General features: G+C 41.1%; 1 protein-coding gene across 1 annotated transcript in view; it reads left to right on the top strand.

The window, feature by feature from the left end:
- The window catches only part of LOC139222527 (pyruvate carboxylase, mitochondrial-like), a 274,531-nt gene that overhangs the window by 215,069 nt on the left and 44,432 nt on the right, over nucleotides 1-15,030 (top strand). Inside the window, exons 13-15 of the mRNA XM_070854310.1 lie at nucleotides 1,325-1,469; nucleotides 2,605-2,694; nucleotides 8,840-9,061. Coding sequence (XP_070710411.1) covers nucleotides 1,325-1,469; nucleotides 2,605-2,694; nucleotides 8,840-9,061 — 457 coding nt within the window. The remainder of the gene's footprint in view (nucleotides 1-1,324; nucleotides 1,470-2,604; nucleotides 2,695-8,839; nucleotides 9,062-15,030) is intronic.

The following is a 15,030-nucleotide window of genomic DNA, read 5'->3' as shown; positions in this document are numbered from 1 at the left end:
CGCCCGAGCACATTGATCTATCCGCTCCATCTCCCGCTGTCTCAGTTATGGGATTCCTGAGTGAGTGTGCTGCAGCAATTATTTCAAGTCACTCCGAGTTTGATTGCAGGGTAAATGCCCAAAATGTGGTTGTGAATCTTGTCCATGTTACGTTGTGTGTTAGCAAATACTTCAAATACATCTGGTATCCTTACATGTACGAGTGTGTGTCTGTGTGCAACAGAGACATTTCATTTATCTATACAGAAAGTGAGAGGGAGGCTTAGAGGGAGCTGCTTTATACCCAATACCCAGGAGGTCCCCGGGGACTCTGGGTTCTCAGCACAGGTAGTGTGTGTATTTCTAAATAAAAGGGATACTTGGATGTTGGGTCATGAATGAGAGGGGTTTTCTTCTTTTTAAATGCCACTTAAGACTCCGACATGTAGGGTCATATGCAGAGACACTTCTCACAAACTTGGTAAACTGTGAAATCTTGTCACACAGTTTACATTCCTTCACTTTCTGCCCTCCCTCGGGGCCATTAAATGGAAATATACACATCTAAAGCCGCTCCCAGAATACATTAACACGTCCTCCTTTCACTCAACCCCTCCAACTAACACTCTCTCTCTCTCTCTCTCTCTCTCTCTCTCCCCCTTTTTCTGCTTTTCTTCCCAATCTTTCTCGCCCCTACTTTTTTCTCTGGCAGTCTTTCTCCTCTTTCACCACCCTTTTCACTTTCTCCGCCCGCTACAACAATTTAAAGCATTTTTCCTTGTTAGGACGGGATTATAAGAGTGAAAAAAAATCAGCAGCAAATCAAGTAATAAAATTAATTCCAACAATTACATCTCTTTCCCCTCTCTTGTCTCTCATTGCCTCTCCCTCTCTTTGTTAATTTAGAGAGCGTAATTGGCGTGATAATACTTTTGAGGCAAACAAACAACAACAAAATAGAAATGGAATATAATTACTTTCAACAGTTGACTTTCTCCCTCTGCCCTGTGTGTGTGTGTGTTTGTCTACTGAAGCTTTGCAGTGTTTAGCGTACTGTTTTTTTTTTAATGTGGTTTTTGTGATGCCACTATTTGTGTTTACCAGTGTGTAGGTAAGCTTTGTGTGCACGTTCACACATGTCTGTTTGCAAGATGCTCTCTTCGAAAGAACTACTTTCTCTTCTTTCAAGTGATTAATTTGCAGCACAGGCCTTGAGCTGAGTGGTTGCTGGCTTGACTCTCTTGCTTCAGTTTGTGTAAGAGGTGTTTTTTCAAACCCTTTGTGTAAAATGGTTCATTAAAGAAGACAACACTTTAAAAGTCTCTGTCTGTCTCTCCATTTCTAGACCAACATCCCGTTCCTCCAGAACGTTCTGTCCAACCACCAGTTCCTCCACTCCACCGTGGACACCCAGTTCATCGACGAGAACCAGGAACTCTTCAACCTCAAACCCACTCAGAACCGAGCCCAGAAACTACTGCACTACCTGGGTCAGTCTGTAAACAGCACACAAACACACAACCACCTCCACCCCGACCAAGGTGGAAATACAAATCCACTCAACTGTTTCACTCATTTGAAACATTTGTTGTCACCATGTAATTAGTATGTTTGCAGCTATTCGGTCACATCACCAATCAAGTATTGTGACATTCCAGCTGTGTTTCACTGATTTATACTGAGTAGCACATTCAGCAAACACCTGTCTGCTGTCATTTAATGATTGTTTGTGTGGCTTCAGTCTTTCAGTGAGCTTTTAACCAGGAAGTTAAACACTGTGTGTAACAGCTGTGAGCCGACCATGGTGATGTCAGTGAGGGCACCCCGCATGCAAAAAAACTGATTTGTCTGTGCAGGATTTTGAAATTCTGGCTGTGGTGGGGAAAAAGAATAAAGCATAATAAAGCATATTATTAATCCAATAATAACATTTACACTAGAAATTAGGGGTATCATAATTAGGGGATTAAAGCCCAAGAGGGAAAAAGTGCTGAGCTGCTTTGCATATGATTCGAAATTCAACCTGAGGTTCAAACACTGGACAAAAAAACCTGCTCCACAGTATACACCACACTTTGAGATGGGAAATGTATTAGCTTTTAAGACTTAAAGGTGAAATGTGGTCAAGATTTCTTTAGATGTTTACAATTAAGGGGCTATTTTATAAAAAGAGGTGAGGGCTGACCAACACATTCTAATGAATGGTATGGTGCAATGATTGTGGGTGTACAGTATAACCAGGGTAGACTTTGAGCCATCTTAGCCTTCTGCCAAGCCGTCTGGAAAAGCAGAGGGAGCTCAAAGCTATACATAAAAACATCCAAATATTGGAGTTGTAGATAAAGAGTGGTACATCCTCTGTGCCAATAATGATTCCCCTCACTCAGTTCAACTTCAGGATTGGTGTTGAAGATTTGTCCGCACATGTACTGAACTCTCCAATGTAGGACACATGAGGAAACCCCTGCTCAACACAAACATGTGGCCATAATCCTTACTAGCCTCAGGGCTGCTGTTTTATAACCCTCATTGATTTTTTTTGTTTCTATGTTGTCTTAAAGGGATCCTGGATATGTTGCAGCACTGCATCTGACTTGTATTCTCTATTTTTGTGCTCATATCCAGGGCATGTGATGGTAAATGGACCAACCACACCCATCCCAGTCAAGGCTAAGCCTTCCTCCATCGACCCCGTCATCCCTCCTGTCACCATGGGTATGTCATTCAAATGCGATTCAGCCAATCACAGGATTCACCCTTTACCACACGTTATTCTGCTAACCCAGTTGTAACTCCTATTTATTCAGTTGAGCTTGAGCAATGAAATAATTGAAAAACCTGTTTTCACAGTTTAGCTGTGTGTGTAGGGCAAGGTGTCAACAAGATCAGTGACTGATGATTTAATACCACATTAAACGTATAAGAGAAAAGTGCTGTGTCACTAGAAAATGTCATCGACTGTTGCCATAATGATATCACAATGCATCAACCTTATTGCATTTATTACATTTGGACTGATTTAGCAGGGCACTGCCACTGCAAAGGTCATGGGTTTCATTTCCCCTGGGGCACCTCTGCTAAAAATGTAAACACTTGTGGATCCGTAGGGCACTTTGGGTAAAAGCACCCGCCGAATGACAAATGGGCTGTCGAAGAGTCCGATAGCTGTAGGCAGAAAGGCCTTCCTAAAGAGTTTTGGCCCAGAGTGCTCTGCTGCGCTGTGAGTACAGTGGTGAAAGAGTGCATTTCGTTTGTGAAGGCAGAGCTTCTGTTCCTCTCACCCTGCTCTGCACCAGCACCCTGGAGTCTTGCAGGAAAGGCCAACGGCCAAGCTGGGCTTTTTGATGAGCTTGTTGAGCCACTTAGAATCCCGGAGTTGAGCTCTTGTGGGGTTATTTTCACCCCTCACTATCATGTCTTACTGAATTGAATGGTTAAAGGCTGGAACATTGATGAAATACTCGTTTTTAAATAATGATTAGATTTGCTCGGTTTTAACATTAAATACGTTGTTAAAAAAATATAGTCTTTGTGGCCGTTTTGCAATGATGCACTTTTGTCGTTTCCCAGGTTTTTCTTCTGTTAGGGGTGCAAACTGGCATGAATTTATGCAGCTGCTCCTTTTGACAGCAGCAAAATAGTCAGCTGTATCAATCTGACATGTTTATCAGCGCCCCGTTCTGCCTCAGCACATACCCGAGCGTGCCCGGTAAACATGAATTTATAACAAAATAATGTGAATAATATGAATCATAATCAGGCATAACTAATCAAATCTGACATCTAAAAGCCATGCGCAGTGGAACAGAATGGAATAGAATAGGACAGAATAATCTGCGGTGTTTGTGTACATCTGCATGTGAGTGTGTGATTGTGTTGCTTTGTGCTTACCCACCACTTGTCTACTTATGCAAATCTTGTGTTGAAAGCCATCACTGCCTGTCCCTCTTATCATAGGAAAGCACGCACGCACACATGCACGTACACTGAAAAGTCACACGCGTGTGCACAAACGGTCACAGGCATGTACTGTACTGAGCAGGTACTCCACAGTATAGGAGACCCTGTGTGTGCACACACCCACTTACCTACTGTAAGCAGCTGATGAGGTAGCGGTACTGTATGCAGCACAGGCACGCACAGAGGCATACCTAAAGCCTAGTAATGAGATTTGTAATGTGCTTATATCCTTTCTTTCATTCGACGGAGGGATTGAGAGAAGAGAGGGATTAGGCCTGTATTATCACACTCTGTGGAGGGAGGGACAGGGGCATGGAAGGAGAAAAAGGGGTTATGAAAGGAGAATAGAGAGAGAGAGGGTAAGGGCAGTGTATAATCCCTATATGTAGAGAAATGGTCTGGTGGACATACTGGCAGGCAGATATGGATAGATAAATCAATGGAGACATATGGGAGGACAATATAAAGGACTATGACTGTGCACCAGCCACAGAAGAGTAAAGATCTGAATGTCATCTCTCAAAATATTACATCTACAGATGAGGAGCGAGATGAAGAATTAGAGGAAAAACTATTCCTTAGGAATTCCCTCCACACAGGATAGAAGGGAGGACATGTATCCCTGTAAGACAGGCTGAGGATGTCCTCACAGAACCTGTTAAGTACTCAGAGGCCATTATTTTCTAATTAGGATTTGTAGTCTAAAACGTTCCCTCTGAAGGCTGATTGCTGGTGGTTCATCGATGGTGCAGAAGTACACCTTGTTCCAATTATTGTCTGGATTTATTTAATGGAGGACATCTAGAGGTTAATCACCAGATGCCTCTGAGCAAGCTTTAGAAGGAATGACTAATAAAAATGACAGACTACGATCCTCCTCCCAGTGTTGCGCTGTATTTCCATTCTTGGGATTAAAGTAGGAGGGTAATTTGTAGTACAATATGCAAAATCTGTGCACTGTGCACGAATGGACTTAATGTCTTAATAATTTTCTGTTGCTGTTCTTCCTTCTTTCTCTGCCAGTTTTTTATGCTTTCATTAGCCATCTTCAAACAGAAAGGCCTGCTTTTTTTTGCCTCTTTGTATGTTTTTTTTTTACTTGTATTTAGGTCCAAAGCTAATTTTCAGGTAGCTTTAAAAGGAGTCACAAAGGGTCTTAAATTTGTCTTTCTGAAACATGAAGATACTTTTTTTCAGGTGTGTGGACTTTTTTTTCCTTCTTTGTTCTTCTTTGCTCTAAAAACATTTCTTTCAGTTGTTTGTTTCACACCTCTCCCGTACAACATAGGAGGAAAGATAACTGTTCTTGAACAGTCCTGCCAGTCAAAAGTTTTTCAGCATGCTGTATTTCAGTAGTCGTGGTAAATAGTAAGCGATAAATACATGCAAATGAGATGTAAATACCTTGCCACAGTAGAAGAAAGGAATATCTTATGTGAATTCAGAATTATGCAGCTTTTGGCAGGGGAAATGGCACTGGCAGCAGACAACAGGCTGTACATTTGTTTTACAACTCTCACAAACTCATCTACCTGCTTTTAACATGTACAGGCTTAATTGATTTACTCTTCCAGCGAACCTGACTTTAATAAATCACTAATTAGCAGTCCCACCAGGACCTGCCAATTAAAAGGTTCCTAAACATTAGAAGATATAAGACTGTCTTCTTCTTTCAGTCTTCTCGGGAGGCAGATGTCAGCTCAGGGCGGTGACAAGGCAAGCTGTTAATAGTCTGAGATTGTCTCATACACAAATTGTAAATAAAGGAAATACCTCTGAGCACTATTGCTTGCTCTGTCTAATCATATTAGCAGGTATTGTGATGCTGGAGGAGAAGAACGGGAGTGCGAAGAGAGGGCAGACAGGTGAATAATGTCGAGGGAAAAGGTATGAAATGACAGCAGCCTGGGAGGAGGAGGAGGAGGAGGAGTGAAGAGAGTGCAAAGGAGCTTGGAAGTGGGAGTGAGGTGTTTTCAATGCAAAGGAAAGTGTGCGTGTTTGTGTGCAAGTGGGCCAATTGTCAAGCTCAGCAACCGCTTGGGACTTGTATCTCTTTACTACTTTTTATGTCTGCTCTGCAAGATACAGCACTCACAAATCCACTAAAACACAAAGTACCTTTCTCCAGGAAACTGTCACATGCATAGGCCATTGTTTAGTCACTGTTGTCCCAGAACAGATGCCCTCATTTCCTCGCCATTGTGTTGAGGCACATGTGTCAGAGACAGCACGATGGCAAATACATGAAAAGCACATTTGTCAGACCGTACGAGTGTGAGAAACTGAAGGAGAACTTTGAGTATGAATCATTTCATGTGTGTAGTGTTGTGTTCCACGGGCGGCCACAGTCTACACAGATCTTGATAAGTTCAAAGTGTCTGTATCCATTTGCTCAGACAGTTTGATTTCACAGAACTCATCTAGACTGTGTGTGTTATAAAGAGCTCATTTTGTGTGTCTGCATGTGTAGACAAATGTATCTATATATGTGTGTGTGTGTGTGTACTTTGCCCATGCTGGCCTTGGAGACAATTATAGCAGAGATCATTTGTTTTCAGGGATGAGCTACAACAATAAAAGGTTAAGAGAGAATAGTCAACTACGCAGAAAGAGAGAGGAAGCAAGATGGAGGGCAAGAGAGAGGGAGAGAGAGATAGAGGGTAGGAGGACAACTAAGCAGGCAGATAGTACCTCATTAACTAGTCTAATTGATTGATGATTGTACACACTGCAGCAAAAATAGATCCCAATTCCACTTCCAATGTTGTAATGCCTCTGGTTGTGGTTGTGTTTAATTGCCAGGCAGTGAGAGGAAAGAGCAATGAGCAATGAGAGAAGCATTAGGAAAGAAGGCTGGTTATAGCAGCACCCACAGAGCGAGGTCTCTGCAATGTTTAACTTGTTTGTTTTGAGGGCTATTTAGCTGTTATGAACTGGAAATGCCAGTATTTGTCTTGGGGATTCCACAGCGATTGTTTTTATTCCTCCCTGTGGAGGCTTTTAGCGGTAACAGTAGGTTTTGATGCCGTCTGTGACATAGCAGTCCTGAAAGCTAATCTCATCGAATGCCAACATGTCCAACAGTCTTCATCCGGGGTTCCTCAGGGAGTGGATCCTACAAGGTTTCTGAAACACTCTTAATGGATGGTTTTCCACGTGATTTACCTGTTTCCAGTTCAGCTGTTAGCTTGCGTTACTCATGTCCTATTTTTACCCACGCCAGCAGCAGGGTTTCATGGATGGCAAGGTCTTTCCACCCCTGTGGCCCAGACTGAAATATCTCAACTACTGGATGGATTGCCATGAAATCATGTACAGGCATTTATGAATCCTACTGACTTTGGTGATCCTCGACATTTAAACCAGTTCCAGCAGGTCAAATTGTTAACTTATCCATTTAAATGTCTTAATATCTACTAGATGGATGTGGCTTTGACTGAAACATCTGAACAATGATTGGAAAGATCGCCGTGGATTTTTCATACAGACATTCATGGTCCCCACATGGATTGTAACATCTTTGTGACCTCTTGACTTTTGCTCCAGCACCATCATCTGGTCAAAATGTTATCTGTGCAGCACAAAAACAATATAATGACACTCTCTACTTTGTTTTTAGTTCTAAATAGCAACTGGTAGCATTGTAAGAATGATCAACATTAAACTGTCTTAACATCAGCATGTTATAGCATTGTCATTGTGCTCATGTTAACATTCTGACGCTAGCTATTAGTACTGCTGTTCTCAAGTACAGTCTCATGGGACCACTAGCATGACTGTAGTCTCCTAGCTTTGTTTGCAATCTCGTCTTGGTCTGTGGGCGGAGGACTTCATGTCAGCTTGATGTGCAGACATGGTTGTTGGAGAGCTTTAAGGCAAAACATTTTATAGGAAAATATATAAAACATAAGATTTCAAAGAACATAGATTAAAAAGGCTAGAAAAATTTAGTTTCAATTTAATCCATCTTGAGCTGCCTCCACACTTTTGAAAATAGAATATAAACATAAGCCACACTCAAATTTGTGACACAATGGCAACTCTCTGACTGCTGGTGTGGGAGAATGTTAGGTCCTAAAAACAGGGTCACAGGCCAGATAAGGGTAAGGATTTGAAGATGTGTGAAAACTACGATAGCACCCACTTTGGAACCAGTTTGCCTTCAGATGGCAAACATACAGCACCGAGCTCAGTCAGTTGGATTTCTTTTTTCAGTAAACAGTAGCTGCTTACTTTATATAGAAAACCATCGCCATATGAGTCACTGTCAGCAGGAGAGATCCATTTTCACAAATCAGTGGGTGGTGTGTCTAATAAGCCTGCTGCTGAGCTTATATTTCTGTATTCTGTTTTAGTGGATCTACTTGAACTGAGGGCGATTGGAGCAGCAATGTGAGGCGATGGCGGCCATCTCATTAGCAGAAGTTATGACAAGCGCCATACTTGTTAACAGCACGACTTGAGAGAGAACACTGTGTAAATAACATCAGTTTACCTGCTTGCCTGGCGTCTTGTTAAACAGCTGAAAATCATTTGTTTTTCCAGACACTTAGGCCTTGTATAAAGTCAATACACTGCTTAAGACTGGGTGAATAAAGGGATACTCGCACATCTTAAAAAGTATGGAACCTGTTTTAGTTCATGGCTGTAATTGCAGGTCTGTGTTTTGTGAAAGCTTAGTTATTTTTGTTTCTTTTTTATATCAATATGTCATTAATTATCTGCACATGTTGAGTTTGATGAAACATTATGTTTCCTCTGGTATCTGATTTTGATTTCTCATCATAAAGCTAAATCATATATACTTTATATAACCACTAAACCTATTTCCCTTTCATGACCCCTCTGTATCATTCTTCACATTAACATTTGGTCTTCTCCCTCCCTCCCTCCCTCTCAGGCGACCCTCCGGTAGGTTTCCGTGATGTGCTGCTGCGTGACGGCCCTGAAGGATTCGCTAAGGCTGTCCGTGCCCACCAGGGTCTGTTGCTAATGGATACCACCTTCAGGGATGCCCACCAGTCGCTCCTGGCAACCAGGGTTCGGACCCATGACCTGAAGAAGATCTCGCCCTTCGTCAGCCACAACTTCAACAATCTTTTCAGCCTGGAGAACTGGGGAGGTGAGTGTGTGTGTGTTGAATGTACGTCTTAACGTTGTGTAAATAGTGCCACACATAACATCAGCATAAAACCACCTATTATTCATACACTTCAGCTTTTGTATGGATTTAACACAAGAGTTGTGTGAATCTGTACTTTTGTAGGTGCTGGTTGGCAGAGATGGGCCTGCTTCCAGGCTTTATGTTAGGCTAAGCTAACCATCTCCTTACTCCATCTATTTTTTAGACACGAGAGTGTTGCATATTCTCAACAAACTAAAGCAACACCACCACTCGACACTCAGAGGATTCCTTATAATGAGGACATACCTATGATATGTGACCTCATACAAGCAGCCACATAAGAATGGCATGAATGTCTCTCCTCTGATGGCTATCATGTTAATTAAACTCTTTGTGTATGTGCCCCTCCATTTTAATTTGTCTGAACAGCCATGTCTGTGCTTTCCATTCTCTCCCCACTCTTGAGGATGTGTCCCATGCTTCATTGATGACAGTGATTGCACTGCTTTGTTTTTCTCATTTGAGCTATGGAAGCCATGTGCAATTGAAAACACATCTCATGCCTCCATCTCCTCTGCCACAAGTCAGTATTTAGCAAGTCCCCTCAATAGGCTCTGATTGTACCTGTACCTCTTGGATGAACAGACAAAATCACGCATTCCTGGAACTTCTTAGGGCACGAACGGTCAAATGGTGTCCCTGTGTAATTTGCAATTACCATGAAATTGGCCACAGAACAAAAATAGGTGTTATAAATGCTTCCTGATAATGAACCTATGTGAAGTGCAATTGTTATGAACTGGTTTCAAAGAGTAAATTCATTTTTCCTTAGGACACACATATTTGTGAAAGAGATATGCCCAGTGAACCTCTTGAGGTTGAAACTCATTTAAAGTAACGGTTTGCCCAATTTTAGTAAACTACTCAGATTGATTGTGTTTACATTACTTGGAGTGTTTGAGTACATCACAAGAACAAACATGAGAGCGGAGCAACCAAAGCCTCAACTAAAAAGAGTTTCAGTTTCAGTGACAGTGTTCATGTTGCACGGTCGCACAAAGTGAGGACCAAAATAAACACACAGTTGAGAGAGACACTTCAGTGAAACCTCCTCAGTGCTGTAAACCCTTTCTGAGATTAAATTCCTCCCGGTAGCCGATCATGGCGCACCAGTTAGGGGAAAGCAATATATTTCATTACTGTGGGAGAGCACTTTGAGCAGATCTCACATTAAGCAACTGTCTACTCATCTCACGTTTGAACAGATAAAAAGGTTTACACAAAGGTAAATCATTGAGGAGATATTTCGATGGAAGTGGCTGAAACACTTACTGACTTCCACCTCCCTGTATATCATGGTGTTATTATGAGACTGACCAGGGAAAGATAACGTGAACTCATCACGGCCATGTTTGAGCAGTTACATTAAAAGCATACCTTTGAAGAGAGACTGTAAAAACATAATCCTGTGCGGACCAGTTCTGAAAGGGGAAAATGCTTTGATTAAGGCACATAAAAGCTTTTTATAACATTTCAATCTCATAGTTAGTCCTCTAGACTATTAAAGTGTTGTTTACCATCATTTATAATCACACAACTGCACTGATGGCGTTACTTCAGAGGATCCGACCAATCTCCTGCAGAGTTACACACAGTCCTGTGGGGCGATCGTTTAGGCGTTCAAAAACTCTAAAAAATGGAATGGGAAGCTCACAGCGAGGTCAGACGTGTCTGTATCTTTTACTGAATAAAATAGCACAAATTGAACTCTCCATCAGGCTGTTTCTCACTATTGCTCTTGGCCTCATCCTTGTGAGGAACGAGAAACCGTGCAATACAGTCAATAAGACCTGATAGAAAGTATGCTTTGAGACCATCTTATGGTTGAACATTAAAGATGGTAATTTAGTGGGAGCTTGCAGTTTTCTAAACTGAGACTTAAGATGGTTTTTGATAAGACCAATGTCCCACTGAAGTGTTTAAAAGCCAGAGAGAAGAAGCGTTATTGGGGTAAGATTTTCAAAATATTGGTGTATAACGCTTCGGGATGATTGAGTAGAAACACATTTAAAAGGTTTGGGCTAAAACTGTAAAACAGTTTAAAATAAAATCGCTTTGAAGAGCTGCCTATTTTTCAGTACAGCATATAGTTATTCTTATATGAGCCAACAGTGTGGAAAACACCCTTTATTTGGGCGGTTGCTGCAGCAAAAGCTCTAAGTAAACACTGTAGAAAAAACTGGTCTCTGAACTGAATCCAGTTATGATATTAGGCAAGAGAAAAGTGAATACATCTTTCTGTGTGTCCTCCTTCTGAACTCTCATAAAGAGCTAATGTTTGAATTGCAGTGGGAGTGAAAGCTCTTGAAGTTTAAACAGTGTTCTGTCTTCATAAAAAAGTCAAAGACAGTGAATGTGTGCTCGTCTCTCTCCCACTTATACGATGACAGCAGGAGCACATCATTGAAATCAAATGTAAAACAAGAGTTGGAGACGTTTAAACACCCCCTGACATACTGATTCTGTAATTGGCTGATGTTATGAGCTGAGGAAAAACATCTTCTATAGTTAAGAAAAGTTGTGGAGAGCGCGTGAATCATTGAAGCAAAATGTAATATGCTCGTGGATCCTCTTCAGGCGTCAATAGTTCCTGCATGATATGATTGTGAGTCAGAGGAAACAGAATAGTGCTTTCTCATAATCATTTAAACACTTAAAGGCAGAATTAATTCTACAAAGAGATATTCCCCTGAAAGCTTCCTGCGACTTCACTAGTTTACAGTGTAAGAAGATGCTTCCTCTGAATATTTATGTTCTCATGTTAATTTTACTAGTTAAGTAGAAGCAACAAAGCATTTAGAAAACAGTGATGAATCTGCCACCAAGCCTTTTGACACATACTATCTCTTCACGTTCATTTCAATTGGCTGTTTCTGCTTTTTTCACACACAACTAGTAGTCAGTAATTTTTATTTTAGAGCAGTTAGTTTCAACCCCCACATGGGGATAAAATCTAAAAATCTCCAGCTGAGCATAACCTTTGATCTTTCTGGAGTGGAATAAAGTAAAATCTGATTTTTTTTATATATATATTCTTTTAACAGATCTTCACTTTTTCAAAGTGTAAAACAAGCCATACCAGTGTGCATCTTTGGCTTCTTCTCCTCGTGATGTCATGTTTGAACAGATAGGTTAGATAGATAGAAGGTCATGGTGAAAGTAAAGCACTGCAGGGATATTTCAATAGAAAATTCTTACATCTTCCCAGTATGTCGTGATGCTATTATGAGACTGACCAGAGAAAGGTAACGTGAATTCAATCTTGGCAATGTTTGAGCAGTTACATTAACAGCATATCTTTGAAGAGAGTCTGTGAAAACTTGCGGTGAACTCAATCCGTCACTCTGGAGGAAATAGCTGAATAGGTGCCAGGGAGGCCCCGTGTCCCTGTATGGCTCATAATGCTGTGAGGGCCAGTTCTGAAAGGGAAAAGTGCTTTGATTAAAGCACATAAAAGCCTTTTTTCTCATTTCTTTGTCTTATGAAGTTCTCCCGCCCCTCTTCAGCCCACACCCATGTTAGAATGTTGTTTACCATCATTTAAAATCATGCCCAGCAGAACCTCACTGATGGCTTTTCTTCTGAGGAAGCAACTACTCTGCTGCAGCGTCTCTCTTGGTTTATACACACACCCTATGGGCCAATCATTTAATAAGTCTCCTTTTAGGATTATTTTCTTTATGTATCATACATTTATTTTCCTTGTTTTTTGTCTTCTATCTTTTCTTTCCCTTTTTATTCTTTCTGCAAAACACTATAAACTAAAAATATATATATAAAATATAAATATAAATATTATAATATAATATAAAATATATACTTTGGCCCATTCATGCCTTTCAAAGTCTTTGGAATTCTATGCCTGTACTTCTTAACGCAATCAGAAAAAACAATCTGAAGCCCAGGCGAACACATCAGGGCCTATTTTCTAAGACTTTAAGGTTCCTCAAGAGCCACACAAGATAGAATCTCCTCTCTAATAGGAGAATGTTGTGATCTTTTACAGTATATCTCAGGATCATGTGTGAATATCAGACAGTTTGTTTCCCATCCCCGCTGTTAAACATGCTTCATTCACTCTGCTTTCAATAAGCTAATTCCCAGATTCACTAGTAGCCAGCCATGCTCTCGCCTGATATTGATTTAGGTTGTGAAACACAAATTAGACTACCATGCTGTAGTAAAAAAGTTCAGCTCTGGCACACACTGTCGTACAGTGACGGCTTGTAACTACGCCTTTAAACAGTTCTTCATAAATCACTAAATGACCACGGGGGGAGTAACTACAGTGCCTCTCTGGATAGAGGTCCCTATACAATGCACTTTTATTACATAGTGATCAGAGATAGAGAATATTACACTCGGCTGTGCTCCAATCACTTGGAACCAAAATAAATCACTAAATGACTGCGCGGGTATTGAACGGCGTTACCCTGACACATTGTCCCTATGCAAGAATCTTTTTTTACACATCTTGGATAGGGAATATTGCTTTCACATGTTTCAGCTGCTTAGAGGCAGAATGAATCATTGAAGAGATTAAGCCTGTGAAAGCCCTTTGAGGATTAAGTCCCTTCCTGATATAGCGTTCCTCCCTACACCGTGGAAGATACAATGATATGAACTGGGTCACATAATGTATCTATATGGTTCCCCATATCTGCTTCACAATTAAATTTATCAGATGGTGAAGCTGCGGATTGTTAATGACTGTACGTGCTCGTGCTGGTACGTGCATTTCGTTCCACCCTGCAGTCAGAGTATTTCCGCATGTTTTAAAGACTGCGAGCAGCTTCTTGGCACAAGCGGAAAAGTCCGAAAGGCACAAAGGCGAGTCAGCCAGCCCAGAGCAATAGAGCGGAATCACAGATGACATAAAAATTGATCTTGCAGGATAAACTGTCTGATGCATCAGGGCCATAATTGCACACTTAAGCAAAAACGCTGATAACTGTGGAGATGTGTGTTTATGTAACTCAACGATTCAAATTATAGATATGAATCATCTTTATTCATCATGAGCTTTTCCTTTATTGGCTCAAGAGCCTGAGATAGAAGTCTGTTTCATGGAGCTTTATTTTCCCACCAGGGGACATTTGGATGGAGTTTAAGAGTTTGCCAATATGAGAGCACACAAACTGTTTCATTATCGAGTTCTATGTAACATTTACTCTCAACCCAACGTGCCTACAGAAGATGTTATAGAGGTCTATATATTCCCACAACACCTATTCCAAAATAAGTGATTTTTCTCTGTTGAACGCTTTGCTCGCATCATGAGCACAGTTTCCATCTTTCTCTGTGATTTATTTCAGCTCTTATTCAGGGCAGATTGGTGGCTGCCTGTCTTTCCAAAAAGAGGCAGGCTGCAGCAGTGTCCGTGCCTGACGCTCCGATATGTGCTGTCAGTCTTCATTCCTGTTATCAAATTATGAAGAGTAAATTCCGCCGTCCCAGATGAATTCCTCGCTCAGCATCATGTTTTGATAACTCACGTGCTACGAAACATTAATACTAATATGTTTAACATCAGATAGGATTTGCTTAGAGTCATTTCCGCTCCAAACCAGTAGTTTAGGAGATGCTGACGTGGATGTGGATAAGAAAAATGATAAAGAGGAGAGTTTTTCTGGGGCATCCCTGCCCCTCCCAGGAGGGAACAAGCACAGTTGTGCTTTGTATTCTCTCCGTGTCCAAATGTATGGTAGCTCTGAAAATGAAATTTAATGATGGGAGTGTTGGATCAGCAGAAAACCACGGAATGCTTCAATATTTCTGGCTGATATGATAAACGGGTATGAGACTTGCTAATCTACTCGCCCCAGAAAGGGAAATTAGAGATTGATATCTTTTTTTTTTTTTTGCCCCTCCCTCTTCCAAAGGTTTAAAAGTGATTTTAGAATGAA

The sequence above is a fragment of the Pempheris klunzingeri genome, chromosome 23, assembly GCF_042242105.1.
Source record: "Pempheris klunzingeri isolate RE-2024b chromosome 23, fPemKlu1.hap1, whole genome shotgun sequence".
NCBI classification, from domain to species: Eukaryota; Metazoa; Chordata; class Actinopteri; order Acropomatiformes; family Pempheridae; genus Pempheris; species Pempheris klunzingeri.
Note: the sequence above shows the minus strand (reverse complement) of the source record. Positions and strands in the feature narration are given on the sequence as shown.